General features: G+C 37.4%; 1 protein-coding gene across 1 annotated transcript; it reads right to left on the reverse strand.

Annotated features, from left to right (window-relative positions):
* Positions 1 to 2923: 2923 nt before the first annotated feature.
* LOC140935036 (histamine H2 receptor-like) lies at positions 2924 to 4194 on the reverse strand. The gene has a single exon (XM_073384572.1). The coding sequence runs from the start codon at positions 4192 to 4194 to the stop codon at positions 3289 to 3291; it is 906 nt and encodes a 301-aa protein (XP_073240673.1). The 3' UTR covers positions 2924 to 3288.
* Between the last annotated feature and the right edge of the window lie 13122 nt (positions 4195 to 17316).

Raw genomic sequence — 17316 nt, forward strand, 5'->3', positions numbered from 1 at the left:
CCAAACAAATCTACAAGCTAATCACGAGTTCCAATCCACATAGGTTTACCGTCTTATTTGATATCCCGGAACACTCGTTTTTCATTTCCTGTTATCGCTGAAATGATTGTCACTTTCTATGTCAATTTGTACCCAGTTATTCTTCGGTTTCACTACTAATAAAAAGGCAAAAAATCATACCGCCATATTCTTCTTTTTCCCTAAAATAAACGAACTGTTGAAAGTCATTGTAGCTGTCAGTTGATATTTCAAGGTTAAACTACAATGAACATCGATAAGAAGTTATTCAAATATGTCGAAAAATTTTACGAAATTCAAAAAAGCACAAATGGTATAAATAATAAATGAGTTAATTCTGACAATTTCGCCATCACAAGGCCCTTTTTGACTTTTTTTTTTTTTAAATAATTGACTGCCTAGACCCCTTTGCTTCGTTTTAAATAGAACCCGCACATCACTGAGAAAATGGCATCAATTTCTGAGAGAATTATATACATTGCATGTACCAGACAAATGTGAAATAATTCAAAACAGCACAGACGAATTACAATATAACTGCCAAAGAATTTTTAATTTCTTTTGTGCATGCCCTGTAATGAAAAGAAAAATAACTGTTGTCTGAATATGAAATTACATTGATTCTTTGTTCAATAACGTCGAAATATCTCGGCACTTCTTCCGTGCAGCAAGGTGTGGGTTCTATGTTTTAACTAATGGGGGAAATTGCACTTGCATTACGCTTGCTCGGAGTTAACGCTTCTAATCTAACCTTATTAGATAATCTTTTGACTGGGCATCAAACGGTACGCTTGAGTATAAGGCTATAATTACACAATAGCTTGAGGAAATGAGAAGCTATAGCCTAAATAGTCTAAAGAAGATTTTAAGACGTGTGAATTGCATGTAGCGGCTGTGAAATCCCGACCGAATTTAAAAATGCTAAAAATATTTGTTTATTGCTCTTAGCATTGAAACTTTGATAGCTATGACTTTTGCTTTCAACGTGAAGGTGCAAAAGAGCATGTTCAGAATCCTTTTTCAAAGTTCAATGATAAACATTTTTTCGGAGTCGGTTGAAATCATTTTACTTTCTTAGTGATTTGTCTAATAACTGAGGACCTGAGAAAAGCCGGAGCTATCCACTTTTAGTGAAAGTGGCAATTAAAATTATGTGAGCTGCAGAAAGGCTTTTAAGGCAATCACACTCTGAGATACAGTCCTCTGAAAAGGGACTCAGAGTTTGAAACGTGAATCAATTGAACAGGAAATTAGGCCGATTTCAAGGCCAACTTCTTTTTTGGAGGAAATGGATGTTACTTTTTTTGCAAAACATTTTATTTCACTAGAAACCACGAAACCATATACATGCATACATGTTATTTTTGTATGATTGACGACCATTAGGACTTTCATGATACCGATTAAATCAAAGATTCCCACATCAAACTCTACACCGCCACCAATATCACATCAGATTTGATCTATATGTCGATTCTTTTGAAAGCCGAGCACAGTCTTCTAAATCACACACTGGATGCAGCTATAGGTCTAATATTGTCTGTTTTTTCGTTTCTTTTAAAGCCGTAAAAAGAGCGTAATGGAAAGAAGACAAAGAAAGAAATGAACGATATATACATATATATATATATTTGTCTTAATAAATGTGGATAATAAGTTAAATCAGGCCAATGTAAACCATCTTTTTTTTTTTGCACTTCGGTGGCAAAGCATTGTAATATTCATAAAAACAACAGATGACACCTGAATCAAAAGCGTACACATCGAGGTATAATCATCACGTCACCCATGATATAAATCAAATTAAAATAGTCGAAATGAAATATTTCATCAGTCTGTGCATTAGTCGCACAATTTATCACAATTCCCTGAATTACAATCTCCGAGCAGATAAGTGCATTCCTTTGCTTATTTCTCAATTTTGCCTTTACAAATTGTCAAAAAAGTGTCACGGCGGGAAGTAGTTCATGACAAGTACAGAGTAAAGAAACAGTTGATGGACCTGCATCTCTTTTAAAGCTTTATTTTCAATGGTATACTACAACCTGCACCGTCCTTTTAAGTGGGTTGGGTCCTTTATCAACCGTTTTATTTCATTACACCCACGACAGCCCTCGTTGCGAATGTTGTAAGTTCGCCAAAAATAGTTGTTTTTTGTCTCACTCTCATGTCTTTGATGAATAATTATAATTCCAGAATACCAAAAATTTAATTCTGTTTACAATATCATTTGTAATTTTTTCAAAAGGTCCCGCCAAGTACAAGAAATGCAGCAGATAGCATTTTATTCTACTAAGAATTCTTTAAAAATAGTACAAAAGTGCAAAGAAAAAAGGAGGGCTGCGGTGCCCTCGGACCACCTATAAATGTGCAGAAAGCGGAAGACTAGCGATTAAATTCATCTTCACTGTTTTTTTGTCCGTGTTATTGATAACAGAACTTTTTAATTGAATGAAAATTTGATTAGGATCACTTTATTTCCACCCGGGAGTTCTAATTGGCAAGTTAAAATGTGCTCGATTGTAATGTTCCGTTTTCGTTTAAAGACGCAAACATCTTTTTATCTCTTTACCTTACACCCACCATAAAACAAGAAAACGATAGAAAAACTACGTTTTTCAACACGGATATTTTTGGAGAAGTCCTCGATAGTAGATACTTGCAAGGATGGGTAAAACGAAGGCGTTGTGAAAAACGCTGACGCCAAAGCTACTAGTGCACGACACGTTTACCTGCTTACATGCGTCGAGAATAAACTTAATAATAAGCTATCTCCGAACTGCGTTTTCGATGGTTTGGTATGGACGGTCTAAAACAATTTGAAAACGCTAGTTGGCACGGATCAACAGTTAGCAGAAACAAACGAGCCAAAACCCCTATGCACGAAAGTTTATGGCGCGCCCGTTCCATTTTGTCACCACGAAGTGCCTGGTGAAGTTAGAGCAGGTTTAACTTGGCGCGAAGCCATGTCGCGGGAACAATTCCAGTGTGTATGAGCGCACAGAAACAAACACCTGCCGGGACATTCAACCCAACTATGACCCCTCGTGCGTCCTAAAGAATTGTTGGGCATGCATGTGTGTAGTAGAGTGTTATAGAAGGTTTTATAGATTGCGGTCTGTAATTTAAAGATCACTTTACGACGTCACTACACAGTACTTTGAAAAGGAAGGCGCAAATATAATAACAGGAAGTTTGCGTAGAAAATTCGTTCCTCTCACACGTAAAATACTCGATTGGAATAAAAGGTCTTTAATTTTGCCAAATCTTTCACTGGGCTGCAACTGTGACAGCTTCCTCCGCTGGTTCATTCCCATTTCTCTGTTCCGCTGGATGAACCTGCCTTTTTGTTACAATTCGCGGAAAAACCCTCTTTACAGCCGCTCGGAAGTCTTCCTTTTTAAAGGAATAGAGTAACGGGTTTATTAAGGAAGATAGAGCCAACGTAAACATCGAAACTGTGGGTAATATGTCAGGTACTATTTCTGGTCTTCCAAGAGCTGTTACGGAGGTCATGTAGATGATTGGAAACCAGCAAAGAACAAACGTTGCAATCAGGATAAGGGAGACTTTAGCAACTTTGGCTTCAGAAGAAAGCCTCTTTGTCTGCTCCCGTCTTGATATTGATATTGCCGTAGTTTCTTGTAACATCCTAAAATGTTCGCGGAGCTTCTTGAAAACTAAAAAATAGGCAATGAAAATCATTAGATACGGAACGAATATAAAAAGCAGGATCTCCACAAAAATGTAAACTTGGTGGATTGTAAGTGTGGGGTCAGTGTTCCAACACAATGGCAGCAGTGAGATGACAGTTGCGAGAAGCCAAGCAGTAGCTACCATTTTAATGAAGTACTTGTCAATTAAAAACGAATATGAGAAGGGATGGCGAACGGCGATGAATCGATCGAAAGTGATGCAGCAATGGTTTGCAATTCCCGATAACAGAATTACCGAGATAAGATATCCACTCGCCACTGATTCTTGGATAATAAGAATTACCGGGAATAGGACACCACCAAGAAGAATATCAGATATGGCTAACGAAACAAGAAAACCATTGGTATACGTCCGCAGAGATCTGTTGATGATAACCAAGAGGCATATGGTCACATTGGCCAGCACAATTAAAACGGACAAAACAGTTATTGCGACAGTAATAAGGGAGCTTTCAGCCATTTCTAATGAACAAGCGATCTGTGGCTTTTCCTTGAAAGTTTGATGACCTGTAAATCCAAACCGAATGCAAACCCAATTGACTATTCAATCGCTTTAAGAAATGTTTCATAAAACTGTCACTCTAAGGCCACAATCAAACAATAGACGCGTCCCAATTATGTTCCAAAAAAACTCTTCATGAAAGACCCCGTAGTACTGATCACTTTTTCAAGAGTGGTTACTCTTTCGTGTGGGCGATGTAGTTGTTGCAACTGGAAAATAATAAATCGTTACTGTATGCCCCACATTGTTTTAAACGCGCATAAAGTATTGTGGTGAACTACTGAGTTGTGGTGTTAAAATTGTAATCAGCCAATAGGAAGGCGCTAAAAGAGCGTTTTATTTTGATGAATTGTGAGCTCTTTTTCATCTATTTTTGATCGGTGTTCATGGAAAGTGACAGTTGCAAATCACGGAAGTGCTAAAATTGTACATTTTAGCTCATGAACAAACATCTTGCACTCAGACGAAGACTAATCTTATTTCTTCTTAGAATCGTTTCAAGAAGGGAAAACAAATTGTGGTAGAATTACCATGTTATAATAGATAAAACAAAACTTACTCAGTCTACGGATCTGTTAACTAACCTAAGTTTTGTTCCGTAGTTTTCAGCAAATAAGCATTTGGCTATTTTTTAACTTGAAACATACAGACGCTTCTTTGACTTTGCAATCAAGTCTGAGATAAAGACTTTTTTAACCTTAAAACTTAAGGTAACACAGTTTGCTTCTAGCGTTAGAGGTTTAGGGTCATTATGTTAATTTAGAGATCGCACACTAAAATGAAATCTTATGAGAAAAAAGTTTCCGTGGAAAAGTGTGATAACAATCTAACAATTTTGAACCGTCTTATGAATGGCTTGATTTTAACACGGAAATATGAAATGTAATACTGCCAGCGGTGTCAGTATAATCACCCTAATGTAATTTAATAAATCATGTGGGTAACTTTCCTTTCAAATCATTTTGGCCAGCTGTAATACCAAAAATATCTACGAAATACAATCAAACCCCATCAAAAAAACTGTATTCATCAAAACCAACTTAATAGTTTCTTATTTTGTTTGTTTCTTTTTTTGGCTTTTAAGTTGTAAGTATTTTCACTCAGTTCTGCAGGAAGCGTAGCTCAGCATTACTGGTGACGCACTCATAATCGCAATTTATAAGTCTTTCATCAAGTAAAAAGGAACGACTACGTATTGTACAATTAAAAACCAGTAAAAATCGCTATTTATGAAAGGCCATATTATAAGTCAGCGTTTCTGTATTATTCAACCAATTCTTTGTATTCAGCTTGATTTTCAGTCGCCTCGCAAATATAGAGACCTTGTTAAACTGAAAATGAACGCCAACGTACTGTAATATGATAATTATATAATTGACAAGTTTCAATTAAAAACGAGCCCAAATTAAAATATTATTTTTGAGGGTTTTCTGTGGAAATGGATTGTTTCGCGGTATGATGAGGGATCTTATCAAGTAAATGCTTCTTTCCGTGTCGGCGATGACGAAAACCAGGCTTAATGAACACTCAATGTACTGAATATCTCTAAAAAACTAAACTTAATCGAAAGTTTGACCCATACTTTGTTTGAACTAAGTTTGGCAGAGTTTACGTGGTCTGATCTGTAGTGTTAGTAGTAGTATTTATTTTACCGCAGATTTACCAACAAGTGTACGACAGGGACTAATTAAAAAAAAGAGAGAAAAACTAGCAAAAACAGTAGAATTAATTCGTTGCCATATTAATTGGAAAAATAATAATAACAAATATTTATTAGTTTAGTAGATGCACAGGGAGAAGAAGGAAGAAATGGTCTAATTTGCAAGCTCTTCCGTTTACATATATAAATTACGACTTTGTTTGACGGAGATGATCATCGAGGAAAATTATTGGTCGATAAATTTCATAAAGTAACTTCTTGTACACCAAGCCAGCCAATAGAATAATTTGGGCATCCTGATTGGCTATTCCAGATGTGCGTATACTGCGCTTTCCACTAACAGCAAAACAATATGCCTTTCATTTTTGCTTGGGCATAAAAACTGGGTACAAACTCTTGAAGTGTTAATACCCAAGAGTTGGTACACACCATCTGATCTCGTACCCAGATCTCCCACGGCCAAGGGAAAGGGAGATCTCACTTTTCAGCGTACGACAGAGTGATGTCTGGGTACGAGATTAGACTCCATCGAGATGACCTGAAGAATATTTCCTACCTAAAGCTGAATTCACCAGACTCTTTCGAAAGGAAATAGTCCTTGAAATGAAATGATTCTGTCTTAGGCTATGTTCACAGTAAGCGCTTAAGCCGGGAGGAGGGCGGGGGGGTGCTAGTGCCTGGGTACCGGCATAGAATGTCGTTGTGTACACGCACGCCTCGGGTATCCGACAGATACCTGTATACTAGATACATATTTGCCCCATGTTGCCCTTCCAGATGGCATTTTGAAACGCGAGCGTGGCTGTTCTGTCGCACTTTGTAAAACCTGTCGCATTTTGTAATAAAATTTTTGCACTTTGTAATAACACTTGTCACGCTTTGTAATAACAGACCATCGCACTGTGTAATAAAATAAGCTGTCACACTTGAAAATAACTAGTTGTACTTTGTAACTAAGTCGAAATGGATGCCCAATAACAATAATATTAGTTTATTGTTATCATTATTGAGGATGTTTTATGATGACGATGATTATTATTTATATCAAAGCTGCTCATGATACGGCCACCACAATAACACAAAATAATGTACTTTTTATTTCCAACATTCAGACATAACTTGATTGACACAATGACGTAATTTGATGTCATTATGAAGTCATATTATAGAATTTATTGGCAAAATCCAATTCCATAATTTTTCCCTCAAAGCAAAAAATAGTCAAATAGCAAGGTGTCTGACAAAATCAAGAAGTTGGTAAACACATTATCTTAAAGAATAGCAGTGACGTCGTGATGACGTCCTTTTTTTGATAAAGAAAGATCTGGAACCATCCGCCATCTTGGATCGGCCATTTTAAATTAATTAAGTGTATTCCATCCTAGTTTAGAAATGTTTATTAGAACCTTCTAGACTTGTAAAGTTTGGTGGCAACTTTGCAACCTACTGTCCTACTTAGGCGAGAATTATTTCACCTATGGAGCCAACATGAAAACGAGGCTGAGGCTAAAGTAGAAAATCCCTGATAACTAGCGTTAACGGGCAGTTTTGCTTAACAATTTGCTTGCTATATACAATTCGCTGGTCTTAAGTATTTATAGCGTACTATGCTCCTAAATATGGTAACTGTACGCGTCTGCTCAAAATTAAAAACAAGCTGAAAATCGGCTGTTTTTACAAATAAAGTCGGGAATGAATTCTCGATATTTTGTGGGCGTTTATAATAAAACAATTATTCCACTCGCGCTTGTTGGATGTGCCGATGATTATAGCCAACGTATATCCAACGCGCACTCGTGTAATAATTGTTAATTAGAACTCTCATAAAATGTACCGTTGATTTCCAAACTTGGCTACATTTTGACAATCAGAGCCCTTATTTCTTTCTTACAAGTGATATTATAATTGACAAACCTGACTCATGCCTTCCAACAACGTGTTACGTTTATAGCTTGTCATTCTCAGAGTTTGGCTTTTATGAGTATATCCTTTAGAGACCTTCCTCGTTTGTACGATATAATTGGAGGTTCTTTGGAGATCTGTGTTAGAAGAGGCTGGTTCTCTTTCAGTTGCCAGTGTTTCATAAGAATGTTTTTAAGGCTAGGAACAGATGATCGATATTGCATGACAAAGGGCAAAATGGTTTTTCCTCTTGAAGGTTTTTGTTGAAGTACCCCGGGTGAACTGCCTTAAAGTTTGGTTGAAGAAACATGTCTTTGGGCTATTGGTTGTAACAGCCTGTCAAGGAATGATGAGGATTGCCCTTTATAATATTCAATATTTAACTAGACTTAAAGAACTTGCGGCAACAAAAGGCGAAAAATACCTTGTTACAACTTACATAGAAGACGGAATTTGAGCATAAACGTTGGAGACTGAGATGTTTTGTTAGTATCAGTGTACTTAAGATTTGCTTTTCGTGATGGCATTTTTTTTACTTTCTGTTATGTTAGCTAGGCCACACTCTGTGATGGCCCATTTTCTGATTATTATGAACGATTCTGTTTCATGTCAGTTCCAGCGCATTCGAAGTTTCCACAAAATTAGTGGTCATTGAGGTCTTGAGGTGTTTGTCAGTCTTTGTCACCGTTACAGTTTCTAGTATTGTTCGTTTTTAATAAATATTGAAGTTTTTTTTTTAACATTCGGTTGTTTCTCAAAAAAGAAATAAGCGTCCTCCTTTAAGGCACCAAAAGTAAATAAGCGCCCTGGGGCCCGTTTCGCGAAAGGTCCGATAACTCGTCGGGACCGAAGGGAAATTTTAAAATCAAAACCTGTTGAATAGTAGCACAGTTCCAAGCTCGCAAACCAGTCAATTTATTCGTTAATTGATAGTTTCACTTTATCATTTACAAAATTATTACAACTTTGGTCTTGAATGTAAACCTGGCAAACATAAAACAGCTTTCCGGGCCCGAAAAGTTTGAATTCCAGACTTTCGAGAAACAGGCCCGTTGGCGCTAAATGAATCATTAGCGTAAGTCTGTTTTTTTACCTGTCACGCGCTTAAAACATGGTTCGAGTCATTGAGGGTAAAATTATACGGAAATGATCTGAAGAGAAACAAAAATTAGTATTACCTCGAGTTAGCATGAGGTTTGAGTCAGTAGCGAGGGTTACAGTTATTGGAGTCGACGTATACATGTATATCTCTTTCAAACGATTTGTGTGTTATTCTGCGTTTTCAGGGCCCGCGCAGGGGGGGGGGGGGGGGGGGGGCAGGTCCCCGACACTTAAAAAAAAAAAATTAAGAAATACACAATTTCAAATAAAAGGAATCTTTGATAGAATAAGAATATTCGTCTGGCGAACCTCGCCGAAGCATCAAATATATGATTGGTCCGTTTCGATCCTATATCATCAGTGGTAAGCCTCAAAACGAATATCTCTCAGACGCAGACTTCTGCGTTTTCACCAGCCAGGTGATGTAGTACATGTACAAACGATGGAGTCTTTATTTTATCAAGGTTCTTAAAACTCCACGAAACTACGATTTCTTAAGACAAATTGAACGCGATGACATTCCAGTAACTACCTCAGCACAGCATGATAAATGAAATTGCCAGTTGCCCCGATCTGCAAACTTCTGCTGGTAAATCCTGCAACCATCGCAGCAGGAAAAGGTCCTTTTCAGCAACTCGAAGGTTAAAAACATAGCTCCGTTCAACCATGACTAAAGAAAGGTTCTAAATAGCCGTCAGGAGAGAACGGACAATCCTTGAAGTGAATGAAACGCGAAAATTATGATGCTGCTGTGCATGCATGGTTACACTTTTTTGTTACTAACTCCTTTCTCGTTTGATAAACTATTAAAAAAATGATTAATGATTTGTAACTGTATTAAAAAATATGGAGTCGGCACCAGGTAAACCGTTTTTAAAGTCCACCCCCTCCACCCCCTCCACCACCACCCCCAACTACACTTCAAAAGGGGTGGATCGACCCCCCCACTCCGCGGACCCTGATTTTAGAATACTCCGTATACTCCGTGTTTTGTTTAGAATATTCTGTTATTTCCGTCTTTTAGTATATTCCGTTTTTTAGAATATTCTGTGCATTCCGCCATTCCGTCAGTCCGCCATGACCCAATACGGTTACCCATTCAAGGAAATGAAATGCCTTAAATCCACTGAATAAAGCAAAATAAAGACCGAATTGCAAAGGACAAGAAAGCTAAGTCAAAAACCGATCGATACTTACAAGTTTTTCGTGCGTTGTTCCGCTGTTAAGAAATGAAATATTGTCTGACAACACAGCGAAGACTGAAAAAAAAACATGTGCTCTCGAAACTTTATATCTTGCCGCGACCGCGAAACACAAAACCAGCGCAGACGTCATAAATGACTCACCGACATGTCTACGTCACTGTCTGCATTTGAAGCCGGAAGGCCCGAGGGTGATTTGAACACTTTCCTCCACGACCGCTTGAGAAATTGGAGCTGAAAATGCAAGCTGAAAATGGAATGTTATCATTATTACTAGCATTATTATCATTGTCATTATTATTTTGTCGTTGTTGTCGACGATGATACTTTTTATTGGTTTTACGTGTCCCCCGACCATCCACTTCACGTTTATTACAGAGTGAGACAAGTGTTTTTACAAAGTATGACGATTATGGCTGAAAGTTACGGGTACGATTTTACTCGATTAAACGCCGCAGCTTTTATCAAACTTTCAGCGTTTCCGATGCGGCGTTCATTCAAGGAAAAATATGAAACGGCAAACTGATCCTTACGGCAAGGCGATGAAGAAGTAAACAAAAGAATAAAACAATATATATATATATATATATATATATAAATATATATATATATACACCCGTATTCAAAAAGGTTTTCATACAAAGAGATATATAGATAGATATATACTTTTGTTCTCTTGCACGTGCGCCCGTGTGTATTTTTCACTTGTTATTGTCCAACTTGTGAAAAACTCGGTTCAACGATAAATTTTATCGTCGTCGGGGTTTTTGTTCCAATTTGAAATGTCGTTTTGATTTGTTTTTTTTAGAAAAATACATGCCCCCCTGCGATACAAACTTGCAATGGCGAATTACATAGCTGATTTTGGGAATGAGGAAAATATCCCGCGAAGCAGCCGATCCGCGAGTTATACGGCGTCACCAAATTGGTACGCCAAATGCCATGGCATCTGCATTTTTATTGATGGAGTGTATTAAAAAATGCGCTGTCCAGGGGCGTGCTTAAGAGAAACTGTAAACTAACTTGAAAGCATTTGTGGCCGAGAGTTTATTCTGTCTCCAATGAGACGTTGCCTTACGGGCCGCGATTTTACACGAAAAAAGGTGAGACATAAATATATATGACCCGCTGCTCATCATGGTTATGATAAAATCTACTTCTATGAACCTAGTTAACGTCTTGGTCCGTTTTAATCAACTGCTATAATATTGTTGCTCCTTCCCACATATCCAATATGGATATCCACCGTCACATCTTCCTTCTCAGCGGTTTCGAAAACACAATTTTTTTTTTTTTATTTCATCTGCGTTTTTCCCCTTAACCTCCTGTAACGACAACAATTATATGACCTACAAGTGACCGAATTCCTCATTCTTTAATTTTCAAGAGAATGCAAATCTAGAGAATTGCAGACAATATTCGTGCATTATTTTGTTTAATTGACAAATTGGAACAAAGAACCTGACGAAAAGAAAACTTATCGTTAAACCAAGTTTTTTCACAACTTGGACAATAACAAGTGTAAATGCACACGGGCGCACGTGCAAGAAAACAAAAGTATATATCTATCTATATATCTCTCTATATGAAAACCTTTTTGAAAACGGGTGTATATATATATATATATATATATTGTTTTATTCTTTATAAATATATATATATATTTAAACAAATTGCCCAATATTTCGGTTTGAAAACTGACCTTCTTCAGGGGCTAAAAGAAACATGAAAATAAAAGGTCCCGCTTATTTCAGACAGCAGTACCCAGGTCCCAGAAGTTTTTCTTCAAATTTTTCTCCGAGAGAGAGGAAACGAATGTCACTGAATATCGTAGCAAGCGATATTTTGCAAGTAATTTCCTTCACTGGAAAAGAAAAGCAAATGCACCTCAAGAACTGCTGTAAGAGATATCCTCAACTTCCCCTAAGCAGTTCCGATTATACGATCTAGTCACATTAGTTTGCGTGTTTGAAGAACAATCAACCAATCAGCGCCCAAGGATCAGATTCTGAGGCTTTCATCTCACTCATCTGCATGAAAGTGAGATTCAAGTCCAAGGTAACCGGAAGTTTTCTATCTTCCTCGCCGCCCGCCTAGTGACTTGTTTTCGCCGGTTCGCGACTCTCTTTCTCACACTGAGAAAAAATCTTCAAGAAAAACCTATGGGACCAGCGTATGACAACAGCTGCGGTAAATCATTATGTAAAGTAGAATCGTCAACGTCTGGATAGCTTAGATTACCAAGCTGTACCGCGCTTTTTAAATAGTCCACGAATAAACGCCGCGTTCTTCAGATTAGGTAGGGCGTTTATTCGAGGGCTGGTATTTTTACCTCCACTTACGGCGTTTTATCGAATAAAAACGGCATTGCAGTTTATTGGTTTGGAAGTACAGTAAAACCTCAACTTATGATAATGTCCTCAATACAACCCTACTCTTTTTAACCAAACGTGAGAAACACAGAGGCATTTTGTTATTTTGGAAACCCCCGATGATGCGGTCTTTAAAGGCCCAACGATGTTCGCTTAATAGGTTCTACTACAGCAGAAAACGTTTGGCACGGGACCCCGGGTGCCCACTTGAGTGCCCAACTACAACGTCATGAACTTGTACTCGATCAGCGTCACTGTACCCTAATTCTGGCGTGGGGTCTTGAAAGATGGTTTCCCTCTGATCAGTGAACAGTGACTACCTTACTCAAGCATCTTAGCCGGGCACGAAGAGTGGACAAGGCTTTGCAATCTCAGATTATATACACTTGACTGTGGAGAGCTGCGTCTTTAATTCTGTCCGAACGTTCAAATCATGCAAATATTTGCAACAACATCAAGTTCATTCTGTTTCCTTCGAATTAAAAGCATTCTGTTGCAGTACAGATGGAAAAAAAAAAAATGTCTTGATAACTTCCTGCAGTAAATTAACAGCAGTGACAGCAAAATGTGGCTGCATATCAAAACTTTCCTTTCTTCTTCACGATTGCTAGAAGCATCTCATTGTAGGTTCACTTTCAACTACTTTCCAGCAGTATTTCTCGCCTAGTGAAGTACATTGAAAGCAAGTGACACGTTCGAACACCTTCACACGATGTATACTCGATGTATGTTCTCTGGACTAAGTCAGTAACTACGAAAATTGTAAATTATGACGTCACTAAAACCCTCCATGACAGCTTTGACATCGACATCAATTTATTCAACAGCCGATTGGCGTCACAATTTCTTTCGGATGGCCTCAGTGGTTTTATGCACTTCTTTAGCTGGCAGCATTTTCGCGTTTGAAAAGAGCTTCTTTAAAATAATTTTGTTCTTTAGTCTTAATAAAGCAAATAAAAGTACATTTTTTAGACCATTTATTTGATTCGTTTGGTATATATTGAAACAATTATTCACCACCTCGTCGTAAAAAGTGGATAGGTTTACGGGTCACCATTATGGAATTATATCATTGAATATGGCTTTTGTGCTTTACTTTCGTATGATACAAACTAAAACATATTGCAGATCGAGGTGCTAGCCACCGACGCCGACAACACCATACTTGATCTGCATAATTCCTCACATCATACAAAAGCCGAATTCAATAAGTGTTTAAATTACTAATTAAGATATTTCTAAGATTGGATTCATTTGGAGCATACGAGTAGTTGGTGTCAGCCGAAGACTGATTTGCTCGTTGGGCTATTTAATTCTTTTTTTTTTAAGCTGAGAAACGATGAAAATTCCAGCAAGCGAATGCAACGGCTATACCCTAACACTGGAAATGAATTAATCAATCTATGAGCCTACCTGTGCACAAAACGATCCCTTCCAAGTATTTTCCAGTTTCTTTGGAATTTTACGATACGAGAGGAAGTTTATCTTCGTGGATATTCTTCGAACAGCAGTCAACATCGTTGGAGTCTTTTTTTAGTCAGTAATTTGGCTATTTCGTCTTGGCCAAGCAACTGAAATTTTGCAGCTATTATCTCAAACTTTGCACAGCAAGCAAATTGAAGGAGAGTGCCACGTTCAAACACTTACACCCAGTCTGACCTCTGGCCACTACCTAACGCATGCGCGCAGCCACGTTAGTTGAGCCGCCGTCTTGGCGTGATGGCAGTCGTGGCAGAATAAAAAAAAAGTAAATGAAACGGATTACAATTATTTTGAGTTGTTTTCCTTAATAGTTTGCCCTGTCAGTAACCATACTTCTCACATTGTGGGTGGCTTCTCTAAAATCACTCGTAATAGACCTCTTTAACTTGTATGTTTTGTCTTCCCAATGATGGTCTCAGGGGATTTTTCCCCTTTGTCTGTTCATAAATTATGCGTACATATGCACGGGAATAAGATGTAATTTGAATGAAACAGTTCCCAAGAATATTATCACATGACGAACATTGGGAAAACAAAACATACAAGCTTGTATCACCCATAATTGTAATAATCAACCATAAACAAAGAGAGAATGAGCTAAGAGATTTCAAATAATTATCATATGGCACAGGGAGTCGCTCTCTTAGTTCATTCTCTCTAGCATAAACGTAACACTGACCATAAATGCAGTAAAAGTGAACCATAAATGTAATACCTACCACAAATGTGATCAAAAACAACCATAAATACCAATACGCTATTGATGAAGCAGCCGGTTTGTTGAAAAGCGGAAATAAAAAGGCTGTTACATCTCACTTTGCATCAAAACAGAAATGATGCGATATACAGCAAAAATGGTGCGATTTAAAACAGAAATGATCCGATTTAGAACATGAATGACACGATTTGGAATAGATGTGATTTAGAGCAAAAAATAGAGTGATTCGCGAATAAATCACACTAATGAGAGCCAATCAGATTACAGGGATCACCAGTGATGTCAAAATGGATATAATAATTGTAATAATCTGGCTCACTATAAATGTAATGAATTTTAACCATAAATGTAATAAATATAGAAAATCGTATGAATGTGAGTCGTTATTTACGTCGTTATTTATGAATGTGAGTCTCTACTCCCGTAATATTGCAGGTGTGTAACGTGCAAAAATTTGACGATTATGCTCTGTGTGGTTTCGGCAGCAACGCCTAGGACAAAAGCCTATTGTTTTGAGGAATTTGATCCGGTACAATAGACCATTTCTTGATACGATTTAATTTTTGTTTCATATCTAAATTTGGTAATCCCAGCAAGGTAAAAATCAAAAGCCCTAAGCAAGCTATTTCCGAGTTACCCAAGCTCCTGTTCTAAAGCGAGGCTAAGTGCGCAGCTGTTGATATGCGGATATGATTTAAATAAAACTTATTTTACAAGGAAGGTTTGCACTTAGCCTCGTTTTAGAAGCGAGAGAATTTGGAATTTGAAAATGGCCTATTGCGGAAGACCAATAGAATCATTAATCTTACTAACGTATAGAAACGTCTCATTAATATATTGAGTCACAATTTAAGAAAGCAAAAGACTGTGCACCTTCAGGGACCTTACAAAATAAACTGCAGCACTATTTAAGCCAATCGAAAACTTAAATAATTCGAACGAATAATAAATGGTTTATTATTATTATTTTTTTGTTATCTGTACATACAAAGTGACAGTCTCGTCTTACAAAAAAACACATCCTATCGGTTACCTAACCCCTTGGCTACGGATCGGGTCAATATGGAATGATACAGATTATGCATTTCTCAACCGATTTAGTTTTCAGTTTAAGTGATTAAGTTGGTGAGTAGGGAAACACGGAAGGGCGGATCTTTGCAAAGATACCTAATTTGGGAATTTGGTGTAATCCTGCCGGAGTTATACACAGACAACCCACCAACATTTTCGTGGAAAATTCACTACCAATTTCGCTTTTCTCCTTCGGCCATTTCCAGGTAAAATTTCCTACTTTCCTGGAAAGTTAACCAGCTGAAATTCAGTGGGAAAGGAAGACGACAAAGTTGGCAACAAAACTAGATATAGAAAAGAAGGGAAAAGAAGGATCAAAATAGATTGGCAAGCAATTTATAACAAACAAACAATCAAACAAACAACAACAACAAACCAAGTCCAAATTTTCGCTTATGGTTATGTACCAAAAACTAACTGATGAAGCTTAATTACCAAACAAATATCCCAAAAAATATTAGCCTGCAGTGCAGTAGTTTTCTTCAGACGCGCGAATATTCTTGCTCGCGAAAGCGCCATCTTGAAACTCCAATCTTTGTCTGTCATGAGATCAAAGACGGCGCCTACGACAATACGAACATAAACTAGCAGCTTTGGCTAAAAAATATTGAAAACTGTATTTTTAGCCATTTCCATGCTTATTTGGGGAAAACTGGTCCCAAGAGGGAGTGGTTGGTAACTGAAATTTTGAATTCCAAGAGTCACCTCTCTTACGCAAACGTAATGTTAAAAACGTCTCTGTATGTTACTGTTTTTCCTGCTGAGCGATTCAAATTATAATTCTGAGATATGGTTAAAGGCAGGACGTTAAAAGGTCAGTATTCAAAGAAACTTTCAAGAGCTTTTTTGTAGTGTTACAAATTACACACAAGTCCCTGTTTCTGCAAGCCAGGGGAAAACTTTCGGAGAACGACAAGCAGGCTTATTGCAAACTGTTAAGTCTTTAGTCTTTGTTTTCCTTTCCAGGAATACTCAAAGGCTTTATTTGTTCTAGTACTTTTTTTCAGTAAACTTACTGATACTTTTTGAAAGAAAAGGTACTAGAGGTATCGGAGAAATATCAAATGAAATAATAGATCAATGAAGTAATTAAATTATGATATTCATATATTACGCATGAGCCTGTTTAGTGCCTGAAGTTTTGCCTTCTTTTGGAGAAAATTTTGTTTCGATCTGATGGCCTTTGAACGCTAAGACTGTTAAGGAACGTTCAGCAGCTAAGCTCTGTGCCATGTTTTTGTTTTGATTAGGAAAAAATACGGTTCGCGGATCCAGGCAATCGGTGGAGCTTCAGATCTGTTTATTTTATTTTTTTCGATATTTGTTACCTGAAAAATATGTTTTGTTTTTCTGTGCTGTATTGTTTCTTGCTGTTGTTCACTTCTTAAGCTTCTCAATCCACAGGCAGCTCGGACTATATATGGAAGTTCGTTGGACTTGAATTTTATAAGAGAAAATTGAAAAAATACAGTGTTAATTCCATTTAAAGAATAAAATTGAAAACGACTCATCTTGTGTTTACGTTGTGTTTTTACTGTCAGTTCGCTTCAAGAGCCATTTTGAAACCGTTTT

Source organism: Porites lutea, chromosome 4 (genome assembly GCF_958299795.1).
Source record: "Porites lutea chromosome 4, jaPorLute2.1, whole genome shotgun sequence".
NCBI classification, from domain to species: domain Eukaryota; kingdom Metazoa; phylum Cnidaria; class Anthozoa; order Scleractinia; family Poritidae; genus Porites; species Porites lutea.